This window comes from Zonotrichia albicollis, chromosome 1 (assembly GCF_047830755.1).
Source record: "Zonotrichia albicollis isolate bZonAlb1 chromosome 1, bZonAlb1.hap1, whole genome shotgun sequence".
In the NCBI taxonomy this organism is placed as follows: Eukaryota; Metazoa; Chordata; class Aves; order Passeriformes; family Passerellidae; genus Zonotrichia; species Zonotrichia albicollis.
Window position 1 is genome coordinate 83,579,795 of NC_133819.1, and position 22,220 is coordinate 83,602,014.

The 22,220-nt window shown below is 38.7% G+C and overlaps 1 protein-coding gene across 2 annotated transcripts in view; it reads right to left on the reverse strand.

The window, feature by feature from the left end:
- Positions 1–22,220, reverse strand: part of ADCY2 (adenylate cyclase 2) — a 206,407-nt gene that overhangs the window by 22,579 nt on the left and 161,608 nt on the right. For both annotated transcript variants that reach the window (XM_005484268.4, XM_074545999.1), the window contains 2 exons: positions 12,619–12,756; positions 2,231–2,350 (listed from right to left, as the gene is read on the reverse strand). In XM_005484268.4, coding sequence (XP_005484325.2) covers positions 2,231–2,350; positions 12,619–12,756 — 258 coding nt within the window. The remainder of the gene's footprint in view (positions 1–2,230; positions 2,351–12,618; positions 12,757–22,220) is intronic.

The window sequence follows — 22,220 nt, forward strand, 5'->3', positions numbered from 1 at the left end:
GAGCCTGGCAATCAATCCACAGAGCAGTGAAGCTGAGCAGGTGCAGGCCCCTGCTCTGCTTAGGGCATCCCCCAGCCCCAGGACAACCTCAGCCAGCTCAGCCAACCTGTCACAACCCAGAAGCCTGCAGGCAGCTCCCACCTGCCACCAACACGAGGCCTTGGCTTTATCCAACAGTGCACAGCAAGTTCTCATGGAGGCCCTTTGGTCTGACAGTTGAAGCAGTGAATAGAAATGTTCCCTTTTAAGAAAGTACTCCAACAGCTCAAAGGAGGAAAATCCTGGGTAACCTCTCCACAGACAGAATCTGCACCTCATGCTGTATAAATCAAGATTCTCAGCATCTAAAGGGGCATAAGCCCATATATATTCTCTTTTTCTTTCTTGTGCTAGCTAATAAAGGTATTTTAACCAATGCCTTACAGAATCTGATTGTCTTTCTTACTGAGATCACAGGTCTGGTGTCTTGCACCAGGGTAGTACACACTTAGGATCCAGCACAATGCATTTAGTCTCTTCTCTTAAAATTTAAGACCTGCAGTTCTGTGGGTATAAAGATCTTCACTCAAGTAGGAAGGACTTCTACTCCTATATGTCTATAGAGAAAAAATTACTTGAGGACAAAGTAATTTTGTAAAAAAATTTCCTAGTCAAATAAAATATATTCCAAAACTGCATCTTTTAGATGCCAGTATTATAACTTCTATTTATTTAACATGTGGATGTGGCAGCACTAATACAGGACTGTATTTTGTTCCAGGAACAGATATACATGTCAGCTTCTATTACACAGAACCTACAGAAGCATCATAGCAAAACTAAACCAAACTGAACACAAAAATGTTGCTATAATTTACTGAGGAATCTTTGCTAAGTCTTTTTTAAAAGTAAGCTAAACTAATAAAAAAAGTTATTTTGGGGGGTAGAGAAGGAGGCAAATAAATTGCTTTGCTACAAAATGAACTTAAATCAATTGGGGCTAAAGTAATTTCCAAAGCTCTTATGCACTCATTTTAGATGACATAGTCAATAGATGTCAGGTTTACTATCATAAATCACATAAAGTTTATTGACATGAGCAAAGCTTAAAACTAACACACAGATTCAAAATAACAAATTTTTAATTTAAGGAAACAAACATTTGTCAGCCTACGTATTCAATATCTTATAGAGTGAAAAGAGAGAAATTTTAATCCCAGACTAAAGAAAAAATTAAAAGTGGTAACTCAAAAGGAATTTAAAGCTTTTTCCAGCTAAAATGTTTGCAGCATCTGAGGATGAAAACAAGGCTTATTTGAGAGATGTTTTAAAATCTTTAGCTAACTTTAATTTTTCATGTATTAATGTCAGAAGTGAAATTTTAACACAATTTTTTATGCCAATCTATCAAAGACAAATTTTCGTAGATGAAAAAATTTGTTTTAATACTTTAAAAGCTATAAATCCTGAAATCAGGACACACCAATTTGGTGATTATTTCACCACAGAGACGAAATAAACTTCCTTTTCCTCCTGCTGCCACCAGCTTATTCACCCAAACCCATATATTTTGACACAATATATGGCTTGACATTTTCAACTGCAGGTCTTTTGTAATATTTTAAGGAATCACTTCTCTCTAGGACACAGGTCCCACTTTTTTTCAGCAATGTCCTTCCCCCTCCTCTTGCATGTGCCATTGCGCTTTTGTTCACACTGAGACATCCCCTTCAGATCAGTTCAGGTCTCTTAAGCAGTTTATATATTGGCACATGAGAGTTTTATTTCCACCCCTCTCACACCAGCTTTCCCAAAATATGCAATGACTGAAGTGTGACAATTTCACATTTGATGAAAATGGTGAATATTTTCAGGTCAGCCACCTGAAAATATTCCCACCATGGGAAACCTGCCTGCAGACTAACCAGTTTTCAGTGCACAGTCTGTTTTGCAGATGCTGTGTGTTATCTTGATATCTTGTAATGTGTTAGCACGGGTGAATTAAGATTCCTTGTTATTACACTGTTTCCTGCTTTTTTAATCTGACATTCATTAAAACCTCTATTTTCAGAAGTACTAATCTCATTTAACTTCCCACTTACTTCAAATGCAGTTGCAGCTGACTAAAAAAAAAAATCAAGCTTTTACTGCAGTCTAAAAAATGGGTGGGTGTTTAACTTCAAGCAGATCTGGTAACAGTCAATTTAGTGCAATTGTTGTAAACAAACAAAGAAATGTGAAATGAACTTACCGGTAGGAAAAAACAGTTATTTTGTATACACCACCGTGTCTGATTACTTGAATTAGGAAAACTTGCATTTGATGAATTAAGAACTGAGGAAAAAGCTATCACATCATTATCCAGGAAAAACTAGGAAAAAAAAAATCAATATATAATCCATTAGCATGACAGCTGTTTAAGGTCAAAATAGAGAACAGTCAAATGGGGAAGGAGAGAAAGGTTTACATGTAACCATTTAACTTTAGTATTTCACTACTTTTTTATTTTAATTTGAAATAGGAAAAGGAAGATGACATACCATGATTACTTGTTCCTACATTCTCAAACAAAAATAAGCGTGCTAACCTTCATCTGACACTTTCTACTTGAATAAAAGACAAAAGCTCTTTGTTGTATTACTTTCACATATCAGAAGCTCGCACACCCAAGAGACATTGAAGAAATAAACTCAATATTAATAATTCCTGGATTTACCTAAACTGAATGTCCTATTTAAATAAAGGAAGAATTACAGAAAGAATATGGAGCCATTACTGAAGTTGATACAATAACATCATAATGCTGACATTAATATCGGACCTGATGGAATAGAATCTGAAAAGTGGATCCAGTTATCTCTTGGGGCATCAAATTCAGCCAGTAATCACACAGGAAACCAACATCATACAGACCTCCTTGATGCAGTGATCCAGTACTTTCTTAACAATTTAGATTTTGACGACTATATTTATTCCAGTAGCTTGAATCTCAATATTTAAGCTGTTTCTACATTTAGTCACTATTCATGGCCAGTTTGCTTGTCTTTCTTCTTGTCATCATCTCATCCTTTAGTTTTCACATAGCTTCTTCCTCTCCCTAGTATTTAAAGTCCTAATATAAAGTGTAATCTCAGGCTTCATTGTGCTCATCAATCTATGTTTTTTCTTGTTTCTTCCCTGAAAGCAAGCTCTTCATTCCCCCAGTTAGTCTGGTAGTCACCCTCTGTACATATTTCTTTCAATTCAACCTTCTGGGTGACCAAAACTGCCAACACACTTCCCAGATTTTATCAGTGAGTCATGCAACAGCATTAATACAAATCCTGCAGAAAATATATTCTCATACATTCTAGAGTCAAGGAATTTTTAGGGTTGGAAGGGACCTCTGGAGATCATCCAGTCCAACGCCCTGCCATGACACAGTCACCTAGATCAGTTTACATATAAACGTGTCCAGGTGGGTTTTGAATGACTCCAGACAGGGAGAGTCCACACCCTCCCTGGGCAGCCTTCTCCTCCCTCAATGTAAAGTTCTTCTTCATGTTGAGGTGAAACTTGTTGTGTTTTAGTTTATGGCCATTGCTCCTCATCCTGTTGCTGGACACCACTGAAGAGAGCCTGGCATCAACCTCTTGACATCTGCCTTTGAGGGATTTATATGTTTTGAATAAATTGAATTAAAAAACTGAATTTATATATCCAGAACAATGCTCCTTTGCTCACAGCTACAAAACCTTAAAAGCTCACTGTACCTCATGCAGCTGGGGCTCAGACAGCTTAACACATTCTGCACAGGGACATCACCCCAGCTATTAACATCATGCTCAGAAAATGTGAAGGTAGCCTTCCTTCATTGGGACTCACCTAGGAAAATGCAGTTCTTACTTACCATGAGTTCAAAGCAGTCACATGGATGGTTATTGTGATTCAGCTGAATTGACATTAAACCCACCTAATTAATTAAAATCCTGAACTCATTGCCTATCCATGTGATGAGCTTCCAACATGTATCAGAATTTCTTGTCACTAGTCTGTCAGACCAACTACAATCTTGACTTTTTTACTACTAAATTTCATCCTAGTTCTTTTTATTTTCTCAAATCCATACCTGACTTTTTCCTTTCTAAAATCCCAAGCCTTTCCTCACAGACACTGACTGTCACCTTAATTTATTAGTTTCATAGTCTCTCTTATACACTAACTATGAAAATCCACTCATGGTTGACCAGAGTAGAGCTCCAGAGGTCACCTCCCTGTCACACCCTGTTCCCTGCAGGTAGTCACTGAGTAACCCACCTCCAAATTCTTTCTCCATTTCTGTCTTTAAATACTGTTACAGAGGAAACCTGAACTGCTCAACTCACAGCAACTAAATGTGGGTCAAAATGGTTTATTGATTTACTAATGTTAGATCTGGTCAGTCATTCGGTCACAGTTCTGGACAGCCAGGTCTTGGAAACTTCCAAGGATGGAGACCCACAATCCCCCTTGGCAGCAGTCAGCGCTGTTCATGCACAGTAACTCCTTTTATCTTTCTAAAGACTATCCAACCTCCCATGTCACCACTTGTGCTGAGTGCCCTTTGATATGTGTCATGGTTTGACCAGGAAGAAGTTGGGAATTTTGGGAAGCTGTGGTCAAACCAATGAAGGTTTTGGGTTTGAGACTGGCGTCCGGTGTGGCCAGTGGGGTTTGGACACACCTCCGAGAATACACAGGGGTTAAAAGCAGGGCACTGCCCTGGCACTTCCTCTTTTTGGACATCGCGGCCGAGGAGTTCAGACCTCTCTCCCTCGCCCGGCCCGCTGCTGCTGGGCGGGGGAGGGGCCAGCCATGCGGTGAGGCCTGGGCCTGGACAGTGATGGGCTTGAGGGGGCTTCGGGGGGGGCTCCAAGGATGGAAGGGTGGGGGAGCCCCAAGAGACATCGGGCAGCCAGCTCCCCTTCCCCCCCCCCCCCCCAGGAGAGCAGCCAGCTCCCCTTCCCCCCCCCCCCCCCCCCCCCCGGAGAGAGAGAGCCGGCGGCACCGAATGTGATGGCAGCCAGCCAGGAGGAGAAGGGGGGAGAGAGAGAGAGAGCCCGGCCGGCCGCAGCAGCAGCACGTGTGGGAGTATCATCTCCTCCCAGGACAGACAGAGACTGAAAACTTTTAACCCTTTCCTGCATGATTGGGGCCTTGCGAAAATGCTAATCCTCCTCGAAGCTGAATAAGAAGGGAGATGAGAGATGATATGAGATAAGGACCTTGGCCCGGAGTTTGTGGAGATGATTGGATGGGGAGAGATGATTTGGAGTGGCCTTTGGGCTGGACGTTTTCTTGTAGCCATGGACTCAGTTGTTCCTGTGACACAGACTGCATTTAGGGGGAGGCAGTGCCTCAAAACCAGGAGGGTTCATTTGTGAGGACCCCCCGGCCCCAGGGGGTTGGAAATATATGGGGGGGACAGTTGTCCCAAAAGCAGAGACTGTGCCTTTTTGGAGTGAGACAAGGCATCCTTGAAAGACCACCCTAAAAGCAGCTCTGGCCATGTCTCGGTGGTGAGAGCACTGAGCATGGAAGGAACATGTCACAAGCGGCAAATGGACTTTCCGGGCGGTGCCAAAGTGACAAAGAAGCATCCGGGATTTCACTGTTTCCAGGAAAAGCCTATGGAACAAGAAGGACTCCTTTTCCTCTCCATGAACTGCAGTTTGAGTATACTAACGTGTGGGGCCAAGGCTGAGCAGTTGGTATTTTTGAGAGAATGTATTGGATTGGGAAAGTTAGGGAGTGGGGAGGAGGAAAAGTGGTTTTTGTAAGGTTTTCAATTTTTTTTTCTTTTCCTTATAGTCTTTCCTAGTTTTTCCTGTAGTTTCAGGTAATAAAGTGTTATTTATGTTTAAGTTGGAGCCTGTTTTGCTTATTCCTGGTCACATCTCACAGCAGACACCAGGGTGAGGCATTTTCATGGGGGCACTGGCTCTGTGCCAGGCTCAAACCATGACAATATGTTTTATGGCTCTGCAGAGAAGAGTCTGAAGCCATTTTCTCTCTTAACTCCCCTTCAAAAGAAGTCCAAGGTTGTGGATTTGCAAAGGTTATCAATACGCCACCTACTACCAACACCAAGCTGGCACTCACCTGTGTTTCTGCAGTTGCACTTTTGGTTCCCTTGCTTTGCCAACACAACTGTGTATGTGAAACTGCATATAATTAACCTGCCATCAGTGAACTACAAAGTCAGGAAGAGTGTGGAATCCTTTGAATCTTTTCCCATTGGGGAAATACCCCACGCTGCTACAGACGAGGATCAGTACCAGAAATAGAACCGATAAACCATGAAAACAGACCCTACAAAATGTTAATGAACACCTACAGATTTTGAAACATCCTTCAATAACTGATCCCAAAGAGCTCTACTGACGTGCACATGAAGGGAGTTACATGCACATCTGCCTCTTCCCACAGGATGTGTGAGTGAAATGCACACACTCCCCTTCTGGCAATGCAGGTTCCCCTGCTGGCACACACTGCTGAAAGGAGATGCAGGTACTCTATGTGCACCTGTGCAGCTCCCTGCAAGCTGTCCATGCACATGCTGGAGAGAGAGCCCTGCAGGTTCCTGTGCAGGGACAAACCTGAGCAGTGGTCCCTGCTTGTCCCAGCCCATTTGTGCAGGCAGCTCACAGTATCTGACAGGCAGGCTGCCTTTGCTGGCTGAGGCAGAGGTGTGATGCCAAAGAGGTGACTTATTACAGTGTCAGAATAGTTTTTTTGACAGGCATCTGTTTCCACTCACAGCTCTCTGTCTCCTGTCACACATTTCCACATTGCTCAGAGAGGCTGTGGAGTCTCCCTCACTGGAGATATTCAAGGGCTGTCTGGACACAATCCTGTGCCATGTGCTCCAGGATGACCTTGCTTGGGTCAGATGATCACTGTGGTCTTTTCCAACCTCATCTATTCTATGATTCTGTTTCTTTTATTCTTATTTTCACACTATTTCCTTCTCTACTTAAGGATTTTCTGAAATTGCTTGGTTACTTTTTAAGGCAGCTGATGCTCACCTGCCTCTTTTGACTGGAACAACTTTGGACAAAAAATCCCCTTCAGACAGCTTTGAGGATTTACTCTCCATTCCAAGCCTCTAGCTATTTAATAACTTCTGTTAACAAGGACATTTGCCAAGAGAACCACATCCCACTAACAGTGCATATACTTTTTCTGTGGACATGAAATATTTAGTTTCAGAATTCCACTTTTTGCATGTCCCCAGAGCAAAGATTATATAACATGAAGAACTCAAACACAATTATATTACAGAAAGACATATGGCATGCATATTTATATAAATAATTTAGAATAAAGCATTTTAATTTGGGTTTTGAACCTCGCACAAAGCATTTATGACCTATAAATGTTACCTGCATACACAGAACACTGTATGAAATATGGTATATCTATGCATATATTAATGAATATAAAAAGGAGAACAAAAAGGATATGGAAATGTTGTCACCTGCCATGAGCCAAACAACACTTACTTCTGAATGATGTGTTTGCACTTGTCTTTCTTGTCTCTCATCAGTTACCTACATCTGCTATCATGCTTTGAAGATACATATTGTTCTTCAACATAGTATTTTTTGTAAGAGTAGGTTCAGTCCTACTAAGCAGTCACACCCACACAAATGACTCAAATGAAAGCAGTATTTTTTATGAATACCAATGTTTGCCAGGGAACGTCTGAGCATGCTACCATTACGTTCTTATTTTAACTTCATATATTCTGACAGTGTTTTCTTTTCTTGTGTTCACATGACCTGCAATCCTCAGCTGTGAGTTTTCTGCCTCACATAATGAAAATACCTGCTTTCAATGGGAGCCATGTGGTGACAGAACCTCCCTCAAAACATGGGATAAGCAAATTAGCGCATCTCTTTTGTTGTCTGAAAACAACAACTACTGTATTCACTAGTTTAGATCTCATTAGAAAAGAAGCCATCTTTCCCACCGATGTATGAAAGTACTTGGGTGTAGAATGCATATCACAGCTTCCTTTGAAAAATGGCAGTTTGTCTGGCAGTTGAATCAGGACTTTTATTCCCAGATCTTCACAAGAATGCCCCAAGAATAGTGTGAAAAATGACAAATTTCGGTATCATTCCCCCTCTTCCCAAGCTCAAAAGGAGAGGTTTAAGGACAGCCTGGAATGCTAAGTTCTTACCAAGACTACTAAGTATTTTTTTACCAAATAAAGGTGATGCTGAGATATTGGTAAGTTGTAAAAGGATAATGAAAATCCAGAAGTACTGAAATGCATTTAGCAGAAGTTTTGGAGCACTTTTCCTCTGAGTTGGTACAAGGCTTCTTAACATCAAAGTGCTCATGCATCTGTGTTATTTGGTGTCTTGTAGCATAAATGGACCAAATTAACGTTGCTCAATAATTTATTTTCTATGAAAGTTTGTGTGCCAAGTGAAAATGCATAACTGTCTTTGTGCAACCATGTATTCAATCCCTAGCCCCCTGAAGAGGCAATATGTAGTGGCAAGTCACTGCCTTGTTCAAAGCTCCCACCAACAGGAAAGATGAGGAGCCTGCTGGCCCTTTACAGACTCAGACAGCATGATTTGTATAGAGAAATGCTCATTTATAAAGGCAGTGACAGCATGACTCTACCTCTTCCCACACGTTTGAAAGAAATCAGAACTGCTGTAAACATGATTTCAGAGCAGTGTCTCACCTGCTAGTGCATCTCTGCTAATCCAGTGTGCCTAGACTGATACTGATTTTTTTAAGTTCCTTAAATCCTGGAATAGATTTGTGACTGGGCCCTGCAAATACCACTTAAACTACATTTCTTCAGCTGTGCTTTTTCCTTCCAACTCCCTGGCCAGGTCAACCTCTAGACAATGTCTATTTATTCTTCTCAAAAGACACGCGTTAAGCACCATCCAAAACTGTCTTCAATATGCCAGGCACTGTGGGATGTATAATTAGAGTGTATGTGCCAAAGAGCTTACCAATTAAAAATACAAGTTCACCAACAGAGTCAGCTACACTAAAAGGAAGATCTGTTAAAGAAACCAACTTTCCACTATGAGAATGAAAGCAGATTTGATTAATTATTTGTCATTATTTGAACACAGGATCATTCATGACTTAGAGGGGGCTAATACTTGTGTCATTTAAGGCAGTTTGGGCTCACAGAAGTATAATAACCAATAGAACAAAAATACTCAAACCTCTCTCAGTATTCACATTCCTAAACGTGTTCTTTGAGAGGAAACAGTCCAGGTGTTAACATTCACTGGATGTAAAGACAGGAAAGCAAGTAATATCTAGAGAAGCGCCACAAAGATTATCAGAGGGCTGGAACACTTCTTTTTTGAAGATAGGCTGAGAGACCTGGGGTTGTTCAGCCCAGAGAATTCTCCAGGGAGACCTTCCAGTACCTGAAGGGCCTAAGAAAGATTGGGACAAACTTTGTAGCAGGGTCTGTTGTGACAGGACAAGGGGTAATGGTTTTAAACTCAAACAGGGTAGATTCGGACTAGATATAAGGAAACATATGATGAGGATGGTGAGGCACTAGAACAGCTTTCCCAGGGAGGTGGTGGATGTCCTAATCCTGGAAACACTCAAAGTCAGGTTAGACAGGACTGAGCAATTGGATTCAGTTAAAGATGTCCCTGCCCATGGCGGCCGGGGTGGGGGGGGGGCGTGAACTATGTGACTTTTTAAGATTGTTTTGATTCTTTTCAACCCAAAATATTCAATGATTCTATGATCCTGAATGTTAAAGCCAGTGGTTAGAGTAATTAAGACTTAGTGGGACAGTACAAGCCTGAGATCTTGTTGCTTGTGCCAAGAACCAGTCATGCATTTGATGGCAGAAGTCACTGAAACCAAGAGCTGTTGCAGAATCTTTTATCATGCATTATATTCCTTAAGATCTAAAGAATCCCAGAGGATGACAAGGCACAATCATTTGATGTACTGTCTGCAGTCATTCATTCAGTTTTCAAGTAGTAACCCTTCACAATCATGCAGTCCTACTGTCTCTCTGGGCCTCCTGTATTGCTCCATGCAGGATTCTTTCTCCTGTCAAGCAGATCAGCTTGACAAAAGCAGTTTTCCTCAGCAACTGATAGATGTCCTACTGTCTATCTAGCACCAGATCTAATGCTTACCCTCTCCCTTCAGCTCAGAACTATTTGATATTTATGTGACATTAGCTGATTTTTAACTTCCCTTTGCTGATCAGGACTACACACATCTCAAACCTAAACAAGAGATTTAGACATGAGCTGAAACAGCTAATTCCAAATAAAATTGCACCCCCACTCTTCTCCAGTCTCCCTTGACCATGAAGACTGAGTTTTACTTGGCATTTTGCTCATAATGATGAATTATTAGGTGTGGCATGGTTAGACACTCTTTATCTCCATTAAATCTTAATGGCTACATTTTGCCTTTTGCTACTGAAATGGCTCATGGAAGTAAATGCAGTTAACGGACTCTGCTATTAAGTACATGTTGCTTGGAGATATAATAATGATACTTCAGAGTCTCTCCCACAATTTGCTAATGCAAAATTCACAATCACATTTAAAGTCATTTTTGCTAGTCAAACTATTAAGGTTTAATTTCAAGGTGGGAATTGTACTTAAAATTACCATCTCATGAATATCTTGGAACATGATTATTTGTAACTCTGTAACATTGCTTATAAGGCGCTAAGACTTGCTTATAAGGCACTAAGACTTTAAAATACAGCCTATTAGGTATTACTGTAACATTCAGTCCACATAAAACTGGACATGAGCCAATAAAATTAAAACCTTTTTCAAAAAATTATGTACAGAACAACTCCTTTTTTTTTGCTAAAATGTCTTTTACTGCTTGAAGGCCAAGTTTGAAGTGGGCTGTAAGCACTAGTAGAACTTTAGTCTAAGCAAAAAACAGTTGCTGACTATATCTCCTTTTACATTTTTTTACTCAATAAATAACCATATGCATGAAGCCTAAATCAGTGTATAATTTAAACCCAAGTAGGTTCTTTATTTTCTTCTGATATATTTACAGAGTTTAAAAAAAGAGAAAATCTAGCCCGATCTTCACTTTACAAGTTACTAAATCTCTGAGGTTTTTGCTGTTGTACAACTTTTGCACGGCTAAAGGTTATAATTCAAAAAGAGTTTTCAGCTAATGGACAATCAACAGCTTTTCAGAATAATTGTTTCCATTGCTAACTGCTTTCACTGATGAAAAGTCAATTTATATTCAGTTTTATATTATTTTCAGCCACTGCTTCTTTGAGTTTCACCTCTCCCATCCTTACACACTAAATTCACTTAGGTAAATTTTAGAGTTTGGAAATAGAATTGGTTTTGTGTTTCTCTCCTCTCCTTCAAACAAAGCAGGAAAAAGAAAGAACAGAAAACCAATATTAACAAGACTAGAAAAATTTAACAATAAAACGGAGAGAACATTCTACCAACTATTTCAAGTGTTCACATTTAAAAGCCCACATTACATCATTTGGACAAGTTTAGTACTTAGTATAACAAATGATTGATTAAGGGTCCCCTGAAGTGTGGGAAAACAAAATAAAACAGTGTAGGCATTATCAATCTCTAAGTCCTTTATAAATCCTAAGTAACAAAAGTACTGGCAACTCAAGCAAGCATTAGGGTTGCAATTTCAAAAGCACTGAACCTCACTCACTTGAAACATGAATTTATGCATTGATGTTGTGATGAAAACATTGCCTGAATAAATGTCAGAGTTCCCACTTTGCAGATGCAGAACTGAACTGAACACTTTCACAGGTTTACAAACAGAATCCACCTTAGCCAACAGGGCAAAACAAAGGAAGACTTTTGATCCCGTGTACTGCTCATCCCATTAGACAACAGACCTTTCAGACCAAATGAGATCAATAAGATTCATGCTTTAGGCAAACTAATGACAGATTTACTCTATAATTGCTTACAGATTTACTCTATAATTTACTCTATAGTTGCAAAGGAATAATAAAATTACATAAATTTTCTCTGTTAGGAGAAAAAAGCACGGGTTGAAGTCACTTAAGCAAACATAAGCCCTAATGAATTTGTAGGTCAGTACTTTTGAAGTTTTGACGTAACTTTGAATTTTTTTCTTATTTAAAAAGCATGTGAAACCAATAATATATACATTATGATAATTTTGGGGTCAGCAGAGAAGCATCACAAAACTGAATAAAGCTTGGTTTGTTTCACACAAAGTCTTCCACAAATCCTGTGAGGAGATACTTGATTGTCTCAGCAATGCTGCTTTTCTAAGTGACGCGCAGATGACTAAGGGACTTGCACAATTCAAACCTGAGATTTAATTGTTTTCTGTTCATTATAAATAATATTTTTCTTTAACATATTTAGCCAAGGTCTGAGCTCTTGTTGAGCATCCGGTTTGCAGAGGTCTCAATTACACAGTATGTTTTCTTTTGCTCTGCTTTATATTTCTGTCTCTGGCAATTACCACGCAGGTTCCTGGCATAGCAACAGGCCATAAATTTAACATCTAAACAAATACTGAATAACAACAACAACAACAACAAATCTTAAATGGACAAAAAAAAAACCAGGAAAAAAATACCCCTTTTTCCCTTACCATGTTGAATACAGCCATGGTTAATATTATAGCAGTGGTTGTCAATGTAAGAGTGATCCTTGGCCAAGGACGGTTTGCAATTATTCCAGATGATTTCAGCATCCACAACAATGAAGCTGATGCTTTCTTGCTACATTGCTAAGTGAAAACAGTTTAGAAAATGGGAAAAAAAAAAGATCTTCAGTATATTTAATTAGAATAAACAAGGGTAGAATTAAGATACCTTAAGACTGAGGACAGTAATAATCTTACAGCATTGCACAGAACTATTTAACTATTATAGTCTCTCGAGAATGACAGATCATGATTAAACATGAACACAAAGAAAAAATTATTTAAAATATCTGCCATATTATCACTTCCATTAAATAATTATAATTTGCAAATAGCTTACTAAATATTCAATACATACTACTAATAATAGCAAAATACAGAGCTGACAGCAGTGTCATTACCTTTAACAGCATCAAAACCTTGAAAATTAACTGACCTGCCTTGACTGAATTGAAAGAGTCATGTTTAGTAGCCTCTGGAAACTTCAAAATGTAAATAATGACTCTGCAAAGTCTTTGACACAGAATAAAGGCTAGATGTATCCCCAGCAGCCCACAAAACAGGAAAGCTTTCAGGCTTTTCTTTCATCCTTTTGGAGTCTTATTTGATAATTATTTTAAATGGAAAATAACTCAGCAAAGCAAATCAACCTTCCCTAAAACTATCCAGAAGGCAAATAAGCATTTCATTAAAAACTGGATGAAAAATTTGACAAAAAATTATTTAGTGAATAGAAAAATTTTCTTGTATAATGAGAAAAATTAACAATAAAAAACTCTGACTAATTTAATCTGTTTCTAAGAAGACATTGCAAAGTCTCCATTCATACATGCATAGTGCCTGGAGGCACAAGTGGCTCACAAAGAATAAACAATGATTTGTGACACATCCAATAAGCATTAATTTTCCCAAAACTTTAGCAATGAGGAGATAAGGTTGCCTAGAAGCATCTTGTGCCCTTTCCAAATGTCAAATTCAGTTTTATGCAAACTCCTGTAAAAAAGGCAAAGAAAATTTAAGGAACATGACAATCCCACAAAATTAATTGTTTTTTTTCAACGTGTGTTTTCTATTTACTTAATATTATCTGAGATGGCTTTACATATTGTTTTCACCCTTGCCCTAGCCATCAGCAGAGATACAAGCTCAGGAAGCCTCAGAAATGGGAACTCCAGCAGGAAAAACTACCAAACATAGGACTTATTTTACAGCACTGATCTATTTGTTCGGGTTCAATAGCTATGGCACATCATGCTAAATTACACCATTGCCGTACATGTTGGGTGCATTTTGCATTGCAATCTTTACCATTCTGCACATAAATATTTTGTTCCTAATTATACATTATTTGGACACATCCTCTGTATATCCAGAGCTTTTTCACACATTGTTTCCATTTATGACTGGGAGTTTTGCATACTGAATTGGACAGATTCTGAATTCAGTTCCAGGAAGGTCAAAACAATCACTGGAATATTAAGGATGGACAAAAAAAAGGGAAAATATCAGGCAGCTTTTATAGAAACATTACTCTTCTCCCTTACTAAAAAGGGAGAAGAGTCCGTCCTTAAGATTCCACCCAAAAACATAAACTCAAAGGATCTGCATTTTTGAACAAAAAATTCCTGCTCAAAGCCTTTCTGACTCCCCAACCTTGTTCTTCAGCCCTAAGTACATAGCAAATTTCAAGATAATTTGAAACCACACATAGATTTTACAAAAAATTTTGTCATCCCTCCCACTTCAATATAGTAAAAAGCACAAAGTATTGATTGCTGCTGTTGCTACAGAAGGGAAGTGTCCCGATGGATGCAGGGAATGGATCTGAGTGAAAATGAATCATTCAGTTATCTGTCTAGTCTGTCTAAAACCCAATTAGACAGGGAGCATGGATTTATGGCAAATTAAAACAGTCATGAAATCGTGCCCTAATTACTCTTTACCTTTATTATAGCTCACCTGGAGCTTTACTACAACTTAACCTACGTTGTTCTGTGATTTTCTTGGAAATTTAAAAGCTGCTGGATAAGTTTAAATTGCATTACACACAGAAAACTAGACAAGTACGCTGAGAAGCACTAGGAATATAAAATAGCTAAGAAGTTTTTTATATATATATATGAAGCTGTACACTGTGTTCTTTCTGAATTACATTACAGACCATTCAAAGAAAGCCTTTAGGATTAGAAATTTCAAGAAAGTAAGCTAAAGATGGAAATAAATTATATGGTCTAAACAAAATAAATTGTATTATGAATTTTACAGGGTTTATACTACCTGATGAGAGGCTAATCAAATCAAACACAAACAGTGATGATTAAAAGGGCAATGACAGTTGATGAGTAACATCATAAACAGAAGCCACTGAATTTGCTGCTTCTAAGATGATGGAAAGAGGTTGCTGCAGTCATGATTTTTGATGGGAAACCTACCAAGAACCTTCAATGAAAAATCTTCCTTTCCAGGATGCCCTGGAAAAAATCTTCCTTTCCAGGCTGATTCCTGCCTAAAAGGCTAGCACAGGATAGTTAATTTTGCTAGTGGGCAGAAACTTGGAATTGTGTAAAACACAATGGTATATATTAAGGGCATTATGGGTATGTGTTTAGGGAATGGGACACAGGAGAGGAAAGCAAGGCATAAACATGGATCAGAGATGTACAAATATAGGTAGATGGTGACAAGAAGGGATGAAAGGAAATGGATGCAGGTGAACACTTTTCTAAATGTGTCTATTGTATATTGCTACTAAACTCTATCTCTAACCATCCTCTGTGTAGGTGTAAGTGCAGTCCTTATTCTGAGCCTGCATGTGTGTGAATGGCAGCAAACTTCATGCTGGACTAGATGGCAAGGGGCACAGGATGGTGCTACTGGAGAGAGATCATGTAGGGGAGCAGCTGAGGGTGTCAGGAGCTGAGCTGAGTCAGACCAGTCCCTGAGGAGACCCACAGGGTGTGTGGGGGAGTGTGTGTGCAACTACAAAGAAAATTCAAACAGAACTGGTTGGCAAGCAGGAGATCTGAATTTGGAAAGACCCAAGGGTTGAGCTAGTCACTTTGCAAAGGGGGCAGAGCTTGGGTATGGATATTGTATTGACTAAAACTCCACATGCCAGACCCACGAGTGAAAGTGTGCCTGTGGGTGATGGCAGTCAGGAAGTGTATGTCCTATCAGACCTGATCCTCCAGAAAGAAAGAACTAGACCATCAGCGTAGATCATGTTTACATGAGTGCTGCATGTTGGTACATGGGTGCTGTAGGAGAGCTGTTCTGTCCATGGATCTCTGTGATTGCTCCTCTGTGTATGGTGTATGCCCATTTTCCTACTGGGAACATGTGCCCAGCCTCACTACAGGTTGCGCCTCAGACTGCAGTGGGAGTGGGACAGGAGGATCCCCTCCCTGGGTTTTGAATTCCATCAAATTTTGCTTCAGTGGGTTGGGAAGAAGCACTTCCCAGCTCCTGACCTCCACTGGGCCCAACAAGCTCTAGCAGCCCTTACTTTTGATTTCAAAACTTTAAAAATTACGTCTCAGTAAAAAATGTAAAACCATGGTGTTTTAGTGTTGTGTTTTAGTAGCGCTACACAATGTCAATTGAATTTTCTCTACTCACATAAGCAATTTGTGTTATCTTAATTCTGAGGATAAAACTAACTTTCACATAGAAAAAAATCTCTGCTAAACTCCAGTATCTAAGTACAAGAATGTCAGCATCAATTGATGGTGACTTTTCAAACTTTTCTACTTTAAAATCAGTGCTTCCAATTGTTAAATTTGAACTTTCTTTGTATCTGAAAGTAATAATTGAAAAAAATTATAGTATAGAATTGCTGAGACTACTTAGCAATGCCCATGCTGAGAACAGCATGTATTGCTGAGAACTCCCTTTGTTTTCAAAGTGTCTGGAAAACAGGTACAGGCTTATGTAGCTTCTGTACTAAAATGCTTTGCAGTAATTCCAATTTTTCTTTGCTTACAAGATTTTTGAACAATATCATCTGACCCTGCTAACATATTTCAGCAAGGAGGAACTTATTGGGCTGATTCTCTACACTTCTTCAAAATTTTTTTTCTGATATCGTTAAGGCAAAAAAAAAAAAAAAAAAGGAACTTTATCAGTTAGAACAGGCCTGGAAAACAACAGAAATTTCAGGAAACAATATATCATTCAGACAATGTGATTAATCAATAAGAGGGATTATTTCCATTGCTCTTCCTAAAATTACAAGACACTGATGGCTCCAATCAGAAGAACAATGTGAGTTATGTTAAGAGTGCAACTTGAAAAATTAAGTTCTAGGTGTTTTTTCCACTTGTCAAACAGAAGCACAACAGAATGATGTATTTCTTAGCAATCTGTTTAATGCACAGCTCTGAGTTCAGGAGGGGAAAGATCCCTGTTTATTTGGCACATCTGCCCTACCCACCTTATTTGTTAAGCCAGTGAGAGTCCTGAAAGGAAAACTTGTGACAAAACCCTAAAAGTTTTTAAGCCATTGAATAGATACTCTTTGGAAAACATGAAAAAACACACAGTTGAATAATAATTCTCTGTGTGCATAACAGATTTGCTGAATTTCATTTCACTTTTTAGCAGTCCAGATCCAACCCATAAGTAGTACTACTGCAGCAGTTCAGTACTGCTGAAAATTTGGGAAATCCCTGGAAGCAGAACTGGAGGGGTGAGGTTAATCATTAAAACCACTCTTAAAAGCAGACTTAGGCAGGTTTATTTTGCTGATTCCATCATACACTTTTATTGTGTTATGTCTCCTTTGCAATTTTCTGAATAAAATGGAGAATGAGATTAAAGAAAGAATCAGTTGTTGAAAACATGCAAGGAGGATAAAACATCAGATCTCAGTAGCATTAGAGAGTATCACAATGTTTATTCTAAGTGGAGCTTGCAGAATATGGTTCAGTGTTTATCATTTTCTGACTAGAAATAATAGGTATTTGTAGTATGAGAGGTGACTAATGTATTACCTTTTCATCTGAACATGTTAAATTTGATATGACAGCACAGCATGATAATGAGTAATAACTTATTTTGAATATTCAAGACATTAAAAATGCATCCTGTGTTGTCTTTCCACACACAAAAACTTACTTCAGCATTTAATAAGATGAATGCTGTCTTTCTGAGTGGGATCAAGGAACTGGTGCGAGAACTAATTGAGACAGCTATGTTGTAGATGAAAGACAGTGTTTCAAGAGCTGTCACACTTCTCCTTCAGATGCCAGTTGAGGTTGGAACATCTTCACTGAAAACTTCTTATTTACAGAAAGCCAGTGAATCAGATTTTCTCTAGTTCTATTGTTGTTCTTTTCATTTTGCATTCAAACACAACTGTATATTTTACCAATACCGATGCTTCAAAGAATGCAATCAAGAGAAACAAAATTCAGATTTTTTACATGCTTGTTTTCTCTCAGAGCTGAAGAAGACACCAAAGTTCAAACCCCAAGAACTTGCTGACAGAAACTGTTAGAGATTTTTTCAGAAATGGCTTAAAAGGCAGATGTGAGGAGCAAATTCTCACAGCCTGTTTCTGTAAACAACTATGTTCTCAGGGTTCTCGGACAGTTTTCTCATAACAGGTAAATATTCTATCTTTGGCTGTTTTGGGAAAGTAAAAGTAAGTTTTGAGAACACAAATATTGGTATTGTAAACAAAAGGAGGAGTTGAAGTTTTCTCTACAGCCTGTCGGGAGCTCAGATTTTGCAATATGCATGAAGTGAATTAGCACTGTTATAAAAGGTGTCTAATTTGATCAATAAACCGGAGTCGATGCTGATCAACAAAGGTGGGTGGTCTCCCTTCACTTCAACAAGAAATTACATTCACCTAAGCGTGGAGAAGGGGGATTTTGCTATACAGACACAAGCTTTTACTTTACATACTTATTAATGCTCCTAATGTTGACAAAAAGGACCAAAGTACTTCTAAAACAAGTACTGTAACACCAAAATCTTGAATTTCCTGGTGGCACCTGTAAATCTAAGCCAGGAATTTTGAATCATACAAAATGCATCCACGTGAAAAGTCTACTCAATTTCTACCTTATGCAAGTGACTGGACAAAATCTAGAATCCTGAATAACGAAATAACAGCAAAAACTAAAGTCAGCATCATGTTTTTAATTTCACCATACTTTGCAGTGTTAATTATCCTTTACAATAAGTCATGTTAAAATGCCCATGTGGTTCACTTCAGCTGCGTCATTCAAAGGAAAGAACACGTCAGTGTTCCAGGCTGACCTGGAGCAGAGGCTGGACAGAGTTAAGAAGGAATAAAGTAGGTATTTATTAAAAGGCCTTCAAAGGATACACCTTGGGAAGTACAAAAGCCTGGCCATAGCCCTACCAAAGATGGACCCAAGATGGATGATCGGTCACAAGTTTTCACACTTTTATAAGTTTTGGTCCATTTACATATTGGGGTTAATTATCCAATTACAGCTTCAGGTTATGAAGTCCCATCTTCCCAGTTTGCTCTCCTCAATTTGCCATGGTTTACACTTTTTGTGCCTGAAGCTGTAACTATGTCCTTGGTTCTTAGGGTGGAAAAGGATTGTTTTGTCTAACTAAACTGTGGAGAGAACTTACTAACATGCTATATGAAATTCAGAGTCACACACTAAGGCAGTACGGAATCTGAAAAATGTGAAAGCTACAACTTCAGGCATCATTTTTCCCCCCATAGAGGCTTGACAAGGCCTTTACCCTGTCGAGTCTCTATTCTAAATATCTACTAATAAAAGGCAATTAATAATAGTAAATATCTAACAGTAAATACAAATATGCCTTTAGGCAGCCAGAGTTCAGTCCTGGCGCTTTCTGTGCTGCTTTCCTCACTCAAGAAAACAGACAATCACTGTGTTATATGCTAGTTTAAGATGTTCTCAGTCCCTCCCATCAAGGTTTTAATTTTTCTCAGGAAATATTTAAGTGCCACTAGGTTTTGAGAAGAATCAAACCTGAATGACATTTTAAGGACAGTGCTCAGGGCACTGATTTAGAGGAAGGATTTCCAAATGCTGCATTCTACATTGGCAAAGTCTTGATCTCCAAGTGAGATTCTACCATCCAAAAACTGTCTCACAAAACAGGAGCTCTAATCTGAGCCCATATTCCAGTATTAGCACATCACAGGTATCAGCTCTCAGATAATACATGTACGGACCACCACTAAAAACAATCTGGATGCTTTCTGCTTTCCTGCTTTTTTAATAATCATAGGAAAAATTTTTTGTACACTTGGAAGCACAGTTGGGTATTTGAAATTAATTTACAATCTCATCATGGGCAAAAACACTAAAGGGCAGCATTGTTAGATTTAGAGAATTATTAAAAGAGAATTTTTGGCAAAGTAGACATAAAGAATGTGGCTTTCACCAAGTTAGGAAATTCTTCAGCTGGCTTCAATCATGTAACTAATGTTGTAAACATGTAACTCAAGAAGCTGAGTAAGAAGGAGGATTTTTGCTAATGGCATCAGTACGCTTAGAACAACTCCTGAAGTCTGAACATGGTGCTTAACTAAGTGGTGATGGATTTGCTGTTCTAGTGCCTCTGCTAGAGACTCATCAGAATGACTTTCAGGATTGATGAACCTCCTTCCTGTTGTAGGTGCCAAAGTGCTTCTTTAGGTTTTCCTTGCCTAAACATCCCTGCTTTAATCTTCATTTACAGGCAAAGCCTTACTATTGAAGAAACGAAAAGGCCTAGCTATATCTGCATTAAAAGACACTTATTTCAAAAGTAAAATTCCAGATTGAAAATAATTTCCAAGTAGTGCTGGTGCTAACATTCCTCTCCTTACAGAGCTTTTAAATATCTTATGTGTACAGAGTAGTTATGACTCTACCTAAGTACCAATGCCAATTACTTTAGAATGAAATACAAACCCCTGCAAAAAAAGGTAAAGAACACTCTTTATGCAGTGATGTGGTGTAAATAATGTGCTCTCTTCTAGCAGGAACAGGGCTCATGTACTGGCTGCCCTTTGTCAGAGACTTCAATAACCTCAAATCAGACCATCTTTCTCAACTGTGAAGCCAGTTATTTTCTGCTGTCTATTCTGTTGGTAGTGTGTTCTTCTAATTCCATTATTCAATTGGGCATCTAAGAGAGACTATAAACATGCCAGATGAGACGACATTAATTCTGTCTTCTCTGTTAAGTAGTCAAGTTTGCAAGATATAAACAGATGCAAAAAAAAAAATTCATAATAATAAAATGTTACTGGCACAAAGACAATGTCACATCAATTAAGTGCAAGTATGTCCCAGGTAATGCAAACAGATTTTTGAGACAGTGCATAAAGAACAACGTATAAATAACATCTGCTTGAGATGTTATTTCTTTGGCCAGCTACCTCAGCTACTTCAAAGATCTTTCTGCTGCATGCTTAGTGTGGTTTTTTCCCACTGAATGCATTGCATTTTCCAAGGTATCATTTAGGTACCAGATGATTGCTTTCTTGCATTCACAGTAGGAGGTAAAACACATCTAACACTTACCAGGTCTGAGGCATTTCACATGCATTCTATGAACTCACCTGTACTTCAAGAAGATAAAGAGAAGAGACACAGAAAATAAATGAGCTAAAGGACAATGACTGTCCTCTATCCCTCTATCTGGGAAAGAAACTCTTCAAGGAAAAGTCAAAGAAAATATTAAAAACTAATTTAAAAGAAAGGCCTTCATTTCAAATATGAAAAAATAAGAAAAATTATCTTTATGACAAAAAATACTCATACTCTTTAAGATTATGAGTATCTCTGAATACTGTGACTATCAAAAAAACCCCAAAACACATAAAAAATTAATAGGCACAAAAAATAATTAGAATATAGACGGTATAAATTCCTTTCAAGTTTCAGGATATATGCCATTTTAGCTAGGATTGAGCAAGGTTTAATGCCCTGTCAGCCTGTGAGCCCTGTCAGCTCTCCCAGCCCTTGGCCTGTTTGCCCAAGACCAGCAGGGGATGCCACAAAGACAGGCTCTGGAAGTCTGTAACCTCCTTATTTGTGCTGCTACGGTGCTGCATCATTTGATGGAAAGATGCCTATTCTTCTCTAGTGGCTGAATTATCACTTCACCCCAGACTGAGCTGGGCCACGCTGCAGTGCTGCTGAACAGCAGAATCAATTAATAAACTCAGAGTGAAACAGTAAGCATAAATCTATTCTTACAATATTGCAATTAAATTCCATAAAAGCTAGTAATTTTAGCATTACAGTCTGGATTGAGTTTTTTTGTTTTGCCAATGAAATGAAAATCAAACAGAGAAACTTGTTCAGTGTTGGTTTTTGAGGGACTGAACTCTGTAGTGGTTACAGCCATTTGCAATAGGTGAAGACTGAGAGTGCAAAGTGTCAAAAGTACTAAGACAAGCACATACAACACAATGATACCCAGGTGTCCTAAAATGAAATTAGATTTTGCTGTCTTTACTGGCATTTCAGGTCCCACTCTAAATCTAGTAAGAGTCCTGTAAACATTTGACTGCTACTGCAAGTTTATGTACCAGT